Raw genomic sequence first — 14,528 nt, 5'->3', positions numbered from 1 at the left:
ATCAGTTCTTTAAACTGATGCTCACATCAAGAAGTTTATAGTTCGGATTCACTCCCTTAGTTTCCTCTAGGCAAGGAGTCTTCCTACGTGGTCCTCATGACCGCCAGCCGCACCAGGTGTAGGGTGTGTGCTCCCTGGTGTCCGGCTTTCTGTGATGCTCAGTCTGATCTGTGGATTCAGGCACTGTCAGCGGGATTACTTCATTTTAGCATTTCCCACCAACTTTCACTTAATGTTTTTAATACCTTCTGATTTTACTTCTGAATTTCTCCTGAACTGTTGGGTAACCCTGAAATACAATTCACTGAGGAAAGACAGAATAACTATTTATCTCATTTATTTACCAATATTCCACATAATGATTTGATATCCCCAGCAACATTTAATAGTAACCAATGATTTATTTATTTATTTTTTTTTAGTATTTAGACATATTTGACTTAAACATATTTGATGACTTTAAATTAATTTCAGTCAATACTCATTTTTATGTTCATCATAAGCTAGTGGGTAGCCATTTCAAGTTGCCTTCTACGTCTCTTAGAAATGATCAAACTGCTAACACTGGTCTTGCCTTCTGGAAAATTAAGCCACTCAAGGCTCATTAGATTTTCTACCTCAGACTTCAAACCCCCTATTTATTCAAAAAGTTCTGGTTCTGTCTATAGGGTAGAGATTTCCTTCAGAGGAAGTTTTGGGACTAGCAGTGTTTACTGCAACTGAGTTACCTTCATTAGTGGTATTTGATTTAAAAGGAAAAATGTTTCAAATTGAATTTTGAATTAAAATTGAACATTTTTATTTGCTCCTGTTAGAGCTGCAATTCTTCTCCATGTTGTTAACTTTAGTTTCAATAAAATTTCAATAATTATTTATTTTATACTAAAGTAGCATTGCAATATGTGGTACACTCAAAATGCTGTGTTTCAAGTCCTTTATAGAAAATGTTTCACTCTTTTCGACCATGTTTCCAACATTATGAATGGATTCATTTCTTTTTATGTGTTTTTAATTTTGTGGGTATCTTTGATACACTTTCTGATATAAAGTTAGGTCATTTAAACTGTGTAAAATATTACATTTCCCCCAAAGCAATGCTGTATTACAAAGTTCATTTCTAAAAGTTTTCTTTCCTCTCTTTTTTTATGAGTTTTTGTTTTATCTTCTCTTATTTCACACAGTTTATTACATTATAAAATCTCTTCTATATCTTGTCTTTCTTCCTGTAAGATTATGTTCTAGAACTCTCTCCATAGCAATATAGAGAAAGCTTCCCCTTTCTGTTTTTACGACTGCATACTTGACAGGTCTATGAATGTTTAAAAAGGATAAGGGCACATGAATTGTTGCTAGTAATTCAAATCACAGGTAACATGTTACCTTCCTGCCTCCAATGTATCAAAATGTCTGTTTCCCTGCATCTTCACTTGCAGGGATTTTACTGTTCTGGTAGGTGAGGAATGAGAGCTCAAGGCAGTTTCCATTTGTATTTCTATTATTATAAGTCAGGTTGAACAATTCTTCAAACGTTTAAGGGCTGTTTGTTTTTCTTTTATAAGGGCTGTTAATTATGTCAGCTTTTTCTAGAGGATTGTCATTTTCTCCTCTTCTATATGTGATAAACGTGGTAACTTTGTTCTGAGCTTTTTATTGGAAATATTATTTCATTTTCTGTTATTTTGCCAAGAAGTTTTATAGAATCATCCAATGTTAGTTTTAAACTGGTATTTAGAACTCTCTTTTGGTGTGGGAAATAAAGTGAGATCAAAGTTTTTCATTTTCTAATATGGTGACCTATTTGTCCAAATATGACAGTGCTTTTAATAATAAGGTCTTTAAATTTACTTTAAATTATATAGGGCTAGTCTTCCTACTACAATTTGCTTTAATTTTTAGGATGTTTGTTACTGGATATTTGTTCTTGTTTAGTCATTCACACAAACATTAGAACAGAAAATTTGAAATATGATTCCTCAACATTTGCAAATAAAATGTGTATTATATTCATACTAGTTCTAATACATAGGAACTAGATTAGATAATGCCTGTAGAGATTTCCAGACCTGGTAATACTGGGAATGCAGCCTTTTGAGTGATAATACCCAAACATGTCTAGGCATATTGAAATGACCACAGTGAGTGTCCTTTCTGAAGGACAAAACAAATTTCTGTGACCTAGAGGTACTATCATGAAAAGGCACTAGGCTTAGAGTCAACAGGATTGAGTTTTTGCCTCATTTCAGTCATTTCTAGACTAGTTTCTTTAATCTCCACATCATCTACACAATTGGTATAAATGTCCTTGTTTTTCGTACATCTCCACATAATTTGATTGTTTAAAGTAGATGACTGTTCATTTATAGAATTCACAGAACCCAAGGGATGAAGGTGTCAGAAAAAAATCACCCCTCATTTTTGATAGCCATCTGTATTTCCCAGCAATGACACAATGCTTCAGTGACATACAGCATGAGTAACTTTAAAGGCAAGTCACACACTGCCATCTGCGGCAACAAACCAGAAAGGCTTTCTCCCTGCTGAGTTACCATCATTCTCTCAACAAATACATTCCCCACATTGGAAACTTCTGTTGTGCTCTGTAGTATTTCATGTGTTTGTTTTTAGAGCATTTGAAGAAATAGATGATTTGTGGATAAAGTCCCGTGGAATTCATCCCAGAATGAACTTTTTTTTCATCTTCAAAGGATTTGAGCTTACCAATTCACAACAGATTAACATCACCGTTATCTGTAAAAACCTCATGAAAATGTTCGTTACCGTTTTAGAAGTCTCTGATCCCATTGTTCATTGAGATTGGAGACATCTTTTGACATTGGTTCAGTGAAGTGAGACTTTTGTGTCTATTAATTTCCAGAAGGCATCCTTCACATCTTTGTTCCTGAGGCTGTAGATCAGAGGGTTCAGCATGGGGTTGACCACTGTGTAAAAGACAGAGGCCACCTTGACAGTCTGCTGAGAATTTTTGGAGTTGGGGACGCAGTAGAGGGAAAGGATGGTCCCGTGGAAGATGGTGATGGCGGTCAGGTGGGAGGCACAGGTGGAGAAGGCTTTGTGACGCCCACTGGCAGAATGGATGTTCAGCACCGTGACAAAAATAAAGATGTAGGAAGTGAGGATGATCAGGAGTGTGCTCACCTCATTGAAGGTGGCGAAGCCAAAGAGCAGCAGGTGGGGGATGTGGATATCGGAACTCGAGACAGCGATGAGAGCCGTGTATTCACAGAAAAAGTGGTTGATTACATTATGTCCAGAAAAGTTTAGTTGGAGAGCATAGCAAAGGAGTACCAGGGGGCCAAACATACCCCAGAGATATGACCCCGCTACCAGCAGGGCACAGAGCCTCGGTGACATGGCCACTGTGTAGAGCAGAGGGTTACAGATAGCCACAAAGCGGTCATAGGCCATCACCGCCAGCAGGAAGGACTCAGTCACCACGGCCGAGCAGGACAGGAAGTACTGCAACATGCAGCTGGAGTAGGAGATGCTCTTATCGGCCACGACCAAGTTCTCAAGCAGCTTGGGAGTCACAATGGAGGAGTAGCAAAAATCCACCAACGAAAGGTGACTAAGGAAAAAGTACATGGGGGTGTGAAATCTGGGGTGAATTTTGATGATTAATATCATCCCGAGGTTCCCTACCACCGTGATCACGTACATGATCAGAAACACAAGGAAGAGAGGAACTTGAAGCTCTGGGTAATCTGTGAAACCCAAGAGGGCAAAGGTCGTCTTCACACTCAGATTTCTTGCAGCCATCACCACAGTGCCTTCGAAGAGAGGGGCTGGGAGAAGGGACTTGTTCTTTACAAAAAGAAGATTTTGGACAATGAGTGACAGGCACCGCATGACCTTCTATGGTGGACAAAAGAAAATCAGAAGAGTTATTGGTCCTGACTTCTTCCACAGAGAACATGCCTCATACAGAGGACAGACGTGGATGTGCCCCACCAAGCTGAGTCTCTGAAACGTCTTTGCATTTCCATCGCCATTCGCATTTCCAAACGAGACACTTGTAGTGTGTACATCCACTCATTAGCGAGTGGTGTAATACGCACAGAACTGTTAGAAAATGCTTGCACGTAAGTGCATAAACTACTGAAAGAGTCTAAAAAGTATGGAAAACGTTTGCTGCAAAGAACAACATATATTGCTACTGTATTTTTTGTCTGTGAACAGAAGTCAAGTAAAGTCTTTACGAGAATATATGTCTCTTTCAAGAATAAAGTAAATCACTACAGAAATCTGAGAACAGATCATAGCAACCCCATTTTAACACCTTTTGTTCAGTAAAGGCTGCTTCCCTCATGGACTTGTTTAGCTGCCGAGGAAGACAATGGCTCGCTTTGAGTTCTGAATGGAGTGTACACTTTATCAGGATTTTTAGCCTGCGGGTTAGCTTTTAATGCAGTCTTAGGCATTGTATTGCTACCTCGTAAGGGTCTCAGGATTTATCAGGTAAGAGTTCCCTCGGAATTAACTAGTTCTCACTCTTGTGATAGTTTATATACCAATTTAAGGTGCATATAAAGAAATATGTGTAAATATCCATTTCCAGGTAGTAAATTTACTCCACTCTTTGTAAGATAGTTGTCAATGGTCTTGAAGCCAACTCTTTGCATGATTGTTAACTTCTTTCTTTAATATAATTAAACTCAGACTTGGATAGCATTTACAGTGAGTTATCATAAAAAGAAAAGTAAATGAATACCCCAGTTACCATTTCAAGAAAACAATATTTTTACCATTTCATAAACACCCTGAAAGTCTTACCTGCTACAGAGAAACAGGTCACCACCCCACCTTGCTTCTCTGCAAGTTGAGTGTTACTGGGACGCCAAGGTTCTTACATCTCTCTTGGTAACCCTGGGGACTCGAACTCTGGGGAATCACTAGCATCTCACTCCTCACAAACAACAAAACAGGCAATTAAGGCAAATGGCAAGTCTCTTGTAGCATTTTTAATGACTGGAATTTTCTTGAAATTACACAGAAAAATTGGGGCTTGTAACTGACTAACAGGATTTACTTGCACATAATTAAAAAGCCCTCTCAAATTAATGAAACTAAAATAAAACTAAGGGAGGCAGCATTTTAAAATCCTGTCTCATTTACAGAAAATTTTAGAGGGCTTTGTTTGTTTGTTTTTTGTTTTTTTGTAAAATAGTTTACTGATAATAAAAGGCAAAGATAACCCAGAAAAGTATGCTAACCGGAACACTTAGTCTCTGTTTTTTGGGTTTTTTTGAGGGGGGAGGGATGCATTTCAAAGTCTATTACAATTTTACCTAAGTGAAAGAATATTATTTGCTAATTATGGAAATATGCAAAGAAAGGATATTCTGCTAATGCAGTTTCCTAAAATACGCTACCTGTGTACTTTCTTAGCCCACTGTTATAAATAAAAGTAGTCCCTATCTCTGGAATCATAGAGGAAGTTTTGTCTTTGTGTTAGGAAACCAGCACTCTGAGAGGTAAGAGAGAATCTTACCTAAAATTGACTGAAGAACCCAAAATTTAAAGTGAAGTACTCACAAAAAGCATTGCTGAGTTAATAGTATATTTTTAAACAATAGGCATATTTTAAAACTTTCTTTTACTTGGCTTTTTAACTGAGGTTATTTTATTAACAACATTTTTTAACTCAAGAGTGTTTTGAAATTTATTCGAAAGGCCCAAAATGCTTTTCTCTGCCCTGGAGCAATTTTTGCCTTCCTTTTTTATTTTATTTTTTTAATTCTCATTTTTTACTGAAGTGCAGTTGAGTTGCAATGTTAGTTTCAGGTGTACAACAAAGCGATTCAGCTATATATATATACACATGTGTATATATATATTTCAAATTCTTTTCCATTACAGCTCATTACAAGAAATTGAATATAGTTCCCTGTGCTATACAGTAGGTCCTTGTGGTTTATCTATTCTGTATATGGTAATGTGTATCTATTCATCCCAAACTCCTACTCTGTCCCTCCTCTTCTTTCCCTTCAGTAACCACAGTTTGTTTTCTATGTCTGTGAGTCTATTTCTGGTTTGTAAAAATAATTTGAATTTGTATCTTTTCTTTCCTTTTTTTTAGATTCCACTTATAAGCAACAACATATGATATTAATCTTTTTCTGTCTGACTTACTTCAATTAATGATAATCTTTAGGTCCATCCATGTTGCTGCAAACAGGATTATTTTTTATGGCTGAGTAATATTCTATTATATATACACACACACACACACATATACACATATCTTCTTTATCCATTCATTTGTCAATGGACATTTAGGTTGTTTCCATATTTGGCTATTGTCACACTGGGGCTACTGAAACACTGGGGTGCATGTGTCTTTTTTGAATTATAGTTTTCTCCAGATATATGTCCAGGAGTGGGATTGCTGGATCATATGGAAGTCTATTTTTAGTTTTATTAAATAACATCTGTACTGTCCTCCATAGTGGCTGCACCAATTTCAATTCCCACCAATAGTGTAGGATGGATCCTTTTTCTCTACACCCTCTCCAGCATTTATTTGTAGACTTTTTAATGATGGCCATTCTGACTGGTATGAGGTGATACCTCATTGTATTTTTGACTTGTATTGCTAATAATAATTAGCAATATTGAGTATCTTCTCACATTCCCGTTGTCCATCTGGATGTCTTCTTTGCAGAATTGGCTTCACAGGTGAATTCTACCAAACATTTTGAGAAGAGTTAACATCTATCTTTCTGAAACTATTCCAAAAATATTAAAGAGGAAGTAATACTTGCAAACTCATTTTATGAGGCCACCATCACTCTGATACCAAAACCTGACAAAAATATCACAAAAAAGAAAATTACAGCCAATATCTCTTATGAATACAATACAAAAATCCTCAACAAAATACTAGCAAATTGACTTCTCTAACTTCCCATAAGTGAAACCGTGAGGCCAAGGAGTTAGAAGAACGATGCTTCCACTGGAGAACACGGGGATGAGCCCATTAAGACGGGACTGTGACTCGTCTGATCAGGAAAACATGGTGGGATGATGTTAATTGGTTAGGGAGTAGGGGCACCAAGGTGTCTTACAGTTTCTACTTTCAGTCTCTTCAAACACTGCTCTGAGGTCCCCAGGTAAGGAATCCACTGTAGCCTCCCAGTGGGTGAGAGATTCCACAGGAAAACGCTGAGACACTCCACCCAACAGTCAGGACCAGATCTCCTAACAGAGGGGTGACATCGTTTCAGAAGTTTCAGCCCCACCAGAGCTCCCAATGGATTGCGGTCACAAGATGAGCCCAAGGGAGACTGGCAGAAGGCTCACGCAGTCAGCCCACGGAATGGTGAGAAATGATTGAAACTGGAGAGAAAAATTTAGACTTACCTCTGTTGGTTTTCTAAAACAGCGTAAAGACTCTCCTCTAGTAAACGATAACCTCTTTCCTGTCCTACGATGAAGGTAGAGCTCCAGAGGCATCCACACGATAACCACTTTCCATTTCCCCATGATTTTCCTACAGAGGTCAGACTAAGTAAGGGAGAGCTGCTTTGAAAGTCCTTATGCCACGGCCTGAACAGGAGAAGACACTTCTCTTGTTGCTTTATGCAAATTTTCTGATTTTCTTGTGATAGTCTTGTCCCCTCTCTTTGGATAAGAGATTAGTCAATTTATTAAGTTGCAGTCATATTTATTTAGTCTCTGATTCTGCACCTTTAAAAGTTTTAATATTTGGAAAGATTATTGTATCAGTTTCCTACTGCTACTGCCATAAATTACATTAAAAAAAAAACTTAGTGGTTTGAAACAATACATATTTGTTACTGTAGTTCTGCGGGGCAGAAGTCCAAAATGAGGGATAGGGCTTAAATCAAGGCAGAGCTGGTTCCTTCTGAAGGCTCCAGGGGACATCCGTCCTTTGCTTCCTCCCGCCTCTGGAGGGCGCTCACAGTCCTTGGCTGTGACAGAACCACTCCAGTCTCTGCTTCCATTGTCACATCGCTGTCTCTTCTGTAACAAATCTCCCCCTCCCTCCCTCTTATAAAGACACGTTAATTATGTTTAGCACTCAGACAATCCAGGCCAATCGTCCCATCTCAAAATCCTTAATCACAACTGTGAAGTCCCTTTTGGGTAGAAGGTAACACTGACATTCATTCAAGATTCCAGGGTTTAGGGCCTGTGTATCTCTGGGGGGCTTTTGTTTACTTTATCACAGTAATCCTCTACTTCTGTCCAGTGGAGACTTTTTATGTATCTGTGGATGGATGGATGGATGGATAGATTCATGCATGTATATGTTCATATAGTCACATATTTATTTGTTTAACTTCTTCCATTAAGCACCACAAAGTTCTGGACAATGATACTTAGTCAGAGGAAAAATTTTCCCCCACAGGTCTTCCTTGTTTCTAGTCCTCTGCTATTCCTACTCTTATTTGAACTTTTTGTCTTCTCTATCATCTATTCCATTTAACAGAGCGAAGAGACAAGCTACTTCTTTCTTTTTTCCAGTTTTATACAATTCTTTATCCCCTCACTCATCACTGGACACTGATACAGTTTCCATGTCCAGGCTCTTGTGAGTAATTTTGTAATAAATAAGGAGGTGAGGACATCTCTTCAAGAGAAAGTGATTTCATTCCCTTTGGACAAATACTCAGAAGGGAATCATACAGTACTTCTGTTTTCATTTTTATTTACATTTTTAAAGAATTTCCATTCTGTTTTCCATAGTGCTGTCCACAGTGGTTATACAAATTTATGCAAATTTACATTCTCACCAACAGTGCAGCAGAATTCTGTTTTCTCCTTGCTAGTAACAAATTCTTGCTGACATTTGTTCTCTCTTTTTTTGTTTGTTTTTGTCTTGTTTTTGTTTTTGGATAATAGGCATTCTAACAGGTATGAGGTGACATCTCATTTTGGGTTTGATTTACATTTCCCTAATAATTGGTGATGTTCAGCATGTTTTCATGTATGTATTGGCCACGTGTATGTCCTCTTTGGAAATAAACTACTTTTTGGGGAAAAAAAAGAACTTTTATAATTATGTTGTGAATCAAGATGACTCTCAAAAAAAAAAAAGATGACTCTCTTCTTTTAGCTGGGACTTTATAATTTTTTTTGATGAGTTAAAATTTTCAGAATACTGAGAAGTAAGGTCATTTAAAGAGCTTTTTTATATTGTAAGTTTCTAGAGTTTCCTTTATTCTCTATCAACATATCATTAAATATGAACTATTTGCAACACTTCTAAACCTTCTACATGTGAAATTTCTTGTCTGTGGAAGTCTAAATGGTTCTGGATTTACACCAGAGATCTATGTCACACTGCTTGTAAACAAGGAAACCAAGTATGAAGACAGATTGTTTTATCTACTCTGAGCTCCCCGAGCATCAAAAGATAATTGCTTCCTAGAAAAATATATTTTGATACTTTTAATGATCTCCTTTGGGACAGAAATAAAGAACACTGAAATATTCAATTATGGCTTCTCTTTCCCATTTAAAGCACTGAAGCTGACTGGAAAAAATTAATATTTTCTTACTTTTTTAGAACTCTACAAAGACCCTTACAGATCAAAGACCCTTTTACAACCTTCTGCCGTTTAATTCTCCCCTTTCTTCTCAGCAATAAACTTTATAATTTGGTGCTTTTCATTCCCATGATATTATTTATCTTGTACCTATGTGAATATTCATACACCATCTACATACATGTATATATAGTACTCATTGCAGTTTTTAACTATTTAGATGATACTGAATAATATTTATACTTACTGGTGTATTTTTTCTAATACAATAATTTTAATTTGTGCAGTGTTCAATAGTATGACCAAAAGCATGTTTAATGTCTATTTAAGCTGTTTTCATTTTTGTTAACACAAGGTACATGCAACTGTACATTTTTGTACATCTCTTTTTGTGCATGTGTGTTTGAGTTTCTCCAGAGCAGTGATTTGCCACAATTTTTCATGCCATGATATATACAGAAAATAATACTTGGAGGCTACACAGGAAATACTAAAGATTATTTATTGCGTATATGTTCCTAGTTTTAACACCCCTTTATTTACTGTCTTCTGATTACTTTGTCATAAATATTTCTATGCTGTAGACGTTACTCTTTAGTCTGTTAAATATGTTTCAAAATTTTACTTTCATTCTGCAGTTTCTCTGCATGTTTCCATGTGTTTCAACTGAATACACTTTAATCTTAATGTAGTAACATTTATTTTGCTTTTTGAATGTTTACCTACTCTGAAATCATAAAGAAATTCTCTTGATTGTCTTAGGAGAGGCCAATTTTTATAAGAATTCTTAATGAAAACATTTACATCTCAAGTTAGTATACATCGCTTATGGAGAGGTTTCCATAGATATTTAGAAGGGTACTTCCATATTTCTGACACTTTTTCTTGTGAATCATGCATAATTATTTATGAAACTTAAATATTTTTTAGGTTTTACACCTCAGGAATACTGGTATTGACACACTATTTCAGTCTTTCCAATAAGCCAAATTATCACTTGTCCAAGCCCAAAAGCAATTTCACCAGAAATATATGGAATGATCCAGAAGTATGCAGGCCTGTAACCTAAGCTATAAACAACTTTCTCCCATCATTGCGAACCAGGGTCAGTTTAATCCAAGGATATCATTTATGAATTATATCTACAACCCTACAGGTTTCAATTTGTAAGTAATTCAGATGGACCAATATTGCTTGCAATGTTAACTATGTTAATGAATAAACTTCTCAATTTTTTCTGAAATTTGTTTTAAGCTCTGAAAGGAAAGGATCTCTAAATTGAACATGACAAGTATTTTGTTTGTTTGTTTGTTCACTTTTTTGTTTGTTTTGATGGGGGTATGGGGTATCGAATCCAGGACTCTGTGCATGCTAAACATGAGCTCTACCATTGAGCTATACCTCCCTCCTTGAACATGACCCATTTCTTAAAACCACTCTCAAGTCTCATTATGAGAGACTCTGATGATGACGGATGCATCATTTTTTGGTTCTGACAACTGCAAGATAGTTAAGTGGTTATAAATATTCAGCTACAACTAAATAGTTAAAATCATATAAAGAAATAACTTCCACAGTAAAACAATTGGCAGAAGCATTGATATAAATAAGCATGATTGTCTTTGATGGTATTATTTCTGTTCTTTCAGCTTTTTGAATCTCAAGTGGCAGCTGTATTCATTGAGGAGACATCACCTAAACACTTACCTAGGTAAACAGAACATAATGCTAAATATTATCAATTCATCTAAAATTTATATTTCCTTTCTTTATTCACCCCATAAGTCTTCATCAAAGACCACATGTGTTTTCTAAACACTTTTCTGGGCATTAGAGATAGAAGATACAGTAATAACACAAGAAATGTCTGCCCTCTCGCAGTTTATATTCTACTGGGAGAAAAAAGGAAGAGCCAAATAAACTACTGCATGTATTAAACTTTCATCTATTTCCATGAAAAAAATTGTAAATAGGGTTAAGGGGATACGGAGTGACTATCCCATTACATTAGGTCTTCAGGGAAGAATTTTCTGGGAAGGTGACATTTGAATAGGCACATAAATAATTTCATAGGAATGTATTACTTAATACTAGACTGAGCACTAAAGTACTTTGGAGCCTCTTAACATCTTCACAAGATCTTTCACATTTTTGTATTTCAAGCTACGTTAGTGAGTTTAGCATGGGAATTAGCACAGTGTAAGATAAGACCCTATTTGAGCACTTACCTGTGAGCTTTCGGAGTTGGGCTCACTGTAGAGAGAGGGTGGTGGTGTTGTAGAAGGCACAGGTGGGGAGGACTCTGTGATGCTCACAGGTAGAAAGTGTCTTTAGGACAGTGGCAGAAAGAACAGCTAGGAAGGAATGACCAGCACTGCTAACACTGTTTTTTTAGGAATTGTGTTTAGTTTAGGTGGAAAGAAAGAGAAGCAAAATTCATCATCTTTTCTAATTACATAAACCTCTAAACAAGCTTCCAATTTTTACCTTTTTTCTTCTCCTACAATTTATTCTCAACATCAAGCATAGTGTTTCTTTTAAAATTTAGGTCAGGTCATATCACTCTTCTAAACCCTGCAGTGTCTCCTCATTTTACTCAAAGTAAAAGCCAACGTTCTTCAAATACACCACAAAGCCCTGCTTGACCACATTTCTTGCTTTTCTGACATCCTGACCCTCAGCCCTGCACTGGCTCACTCACACAGAAATGTCCTCTGCAAAGACTTAAACATTTCTGAGAAATTAAAAAGGGAGTATACTCGGACCATGAGGATTATGAACGTTTTATTCCCTGATGTAAACGTTTCATAGTAAAGAAACACATTTGTTATAAAGTTTGTGAAATTACCAAAATTTCATAATTAAAATGATGTTATTATAATCATAATTAAAACTAGTTTAATACTTATTCATGTTGTTGCCAATGAAAGAGAAGAGAAATGAGGGATTTACTTTCAGGGGCCTCTGATGACTTCACACAAAATTAGGCATGAGTCTACACCTGCTGAATTTTATCCAAAAAAACAAAAGTTTGTTTAGATTCTTGCTACCCAGAGTCTCTTCCAATGGCCAGTAACACCAGCACCCCTTGCAAGACTGTCAGAAATGCAGAATCTTGGGCCCCATCCCAGGCACTTTGCCAATATCTGCATTTTACAGCACCCCCAGATGATTTGCATGAATAATAAAATTTGAAAATCACTGGCTTTAATTATTTATGGTCTGATGGAAATTTTGGTGAATTGGCAAAATAAAAATAAATGAACATACTCAGGCATTTTTTTTTCTGCCTTTTCCTATGTTGTCATGTATTGCCTTCTTTCCTCTTTTATTCACATATTCAAGTCCAGAGAGGATTCATTGTTTCTCCAAATATAAATCAATGTACCACAAAATAATTAATAACGTAATTCATTCTGAAGGGTAATGACTGATAATATTCACTTTGTCATAAGTGTGTTGGAAGGTGGAGTGTATATATATTTTGCATCCCAATAACACAATACCCCCCAGCACACGCACACACACATGAAATATACAATCCTCTCTGGTGGAACTAAAACTGAAATTTTTCATTTTAATGCCCAGAGTAAAAAACAGTCCTTGAGAAGCATTATTTGGAAAATGCACAATACAGTGTATTAGTAACTGGTCATAATATTATGGTTGTCATGTGGGACCCCTGCTTTATAACTAAGAAAAATTAAAAGTAGAATATCTGTTTATTTTATGTTTATACTTGCTTCCCTACTCACACACGTGACAAGTATTGGTGGCATGTCTTACAGTATAAGGTAAAGTTAAATGTTATACTTGAGACCAACACACTTACTCTAGAGATGTGATTGTTATTTAACCACTAAGGGGATGTGGGGTGACAATACTGCACATCTTCACAGCACCCATCCTGGGGAATCTTGAGTGATACAAACCATGATTGACAAGAGATAAACAGAGATAACATTTTGAATTTTTTCTAACTCAGTCACTCACTGGGTAAAGACCAAGAAATGAATAATCACTCTGTTAGGTAGTTAGATAAGTGAGGGCACCTGGCAGATAGGTGGGGGAGAGGGAGGATGGTCTGGAAGATGGCATTATGCCCGCCTCCAGCGTAAAGGGACTTTACTTCTTCTAAATGAGTGTCAGCAAGAAGCCAGCTAGAATCTGGAAGTCCCAACTGCTCGGTAGTGAGAAGGACTTATCCAGACAAGGCCCAGTGCTCATTGTATTATAATTAACATTGCAGTTTTGGCAACCCCAAAGGGTCTTTCTGTGTACAACGTGGGTAAGGACATGCGCAAAAGGGCCAAACATAACTAAGCACTCCAGGGGCAAAAGCCGCCAATCAATCAAAAGACCACCTCTAAGTGAGGGTGGAAGAGGAAAGGCAGAACCTAATTAAACTTACCAGCTTTTGCACAGCAAAGGAAACCATAAGTAAAACAAAATGACAACCTAAGGAATGCGAGAAAATGTTGTGCAAAAGATGAAACTGACAAAGGCTTGATCTCCAGAATATATAAACAGCTCATACAGCTTAATAGGAAAAAAACAAACAACCCAATCTAAAAGTGGGCAGAAGACCTAAATAAGCAATCCTCTGATGAAGACATACGAATGACCAATAGGCACATGAAAAAATGCTCAGTATCACTAATTATCAGAGAAATGCAAATCAAAACTACAATGAGGTGTCACCTCACACCGGTCAGAATGGCCCTCAGTCAAAAGTCTACAAATGATAAATGCTGGAGAGAGTGTGGAGAAAAGGGAACCCTCCTACCCTGTTGGTGGGAATGCAATTTGGTTCAGTGCAGTCCTGTGGAAAAAAATATGGAGATTCCTCAAAAGGCTAAAAATAGACTTACCATATGATCCAGCAATCCCACTCCTAGGCATATATTCAGAAGGAAACCTACTTCAAAAAGACATTTGCACCCCAATGTTCATAGCAGCACTACTTACAATATTTACTCTATTTATAATAGCCAA

At 36.8% G+C, this 14,528-nt stretch overlaps 1 protein-coding gene across 1 annotated transcript; it reads right to left on the bottom strand.

Annotated features, from left to right (window-relative positions):
• Positions 1 to 2,838: 2,838 nt before the first annotated feature.
• LOC102505775 (olfactory receptor 5D14) lies at positions 2,839 to 3,777 on the bottom strand. Its single transcript, XM_006179019.2, has one exon. The coding sequence runs from the start codon at positions 3,775 to 3,777 to the stop codon at positions 2,839 to 2,841; it is 939 nt and encodes a 312-aa protein (XP_006179081.2).
• Between the last annotated feature and the right edge of the window lie 10,751 nt (positions 3,778 to 14,528).

The sequence above is a fragment of the Camelus ferus genome, chromosome 10 (genome assembly GCF_009834535.1).
Source record: "Camelus ferus isolate YT-003-E chromosome 10, BCGSAC_Cfer_1.0, whole genome shotgun sequence".
Lineage (NCBI taxonomy): Eukaryota > Metazoa > Chordata > Mammalia > Artiodactyla > Camelidae > Camelus > Camelus ferus.
This window is presented reverse-complemented; position numbering and strand designations above follow the sequence as displayed.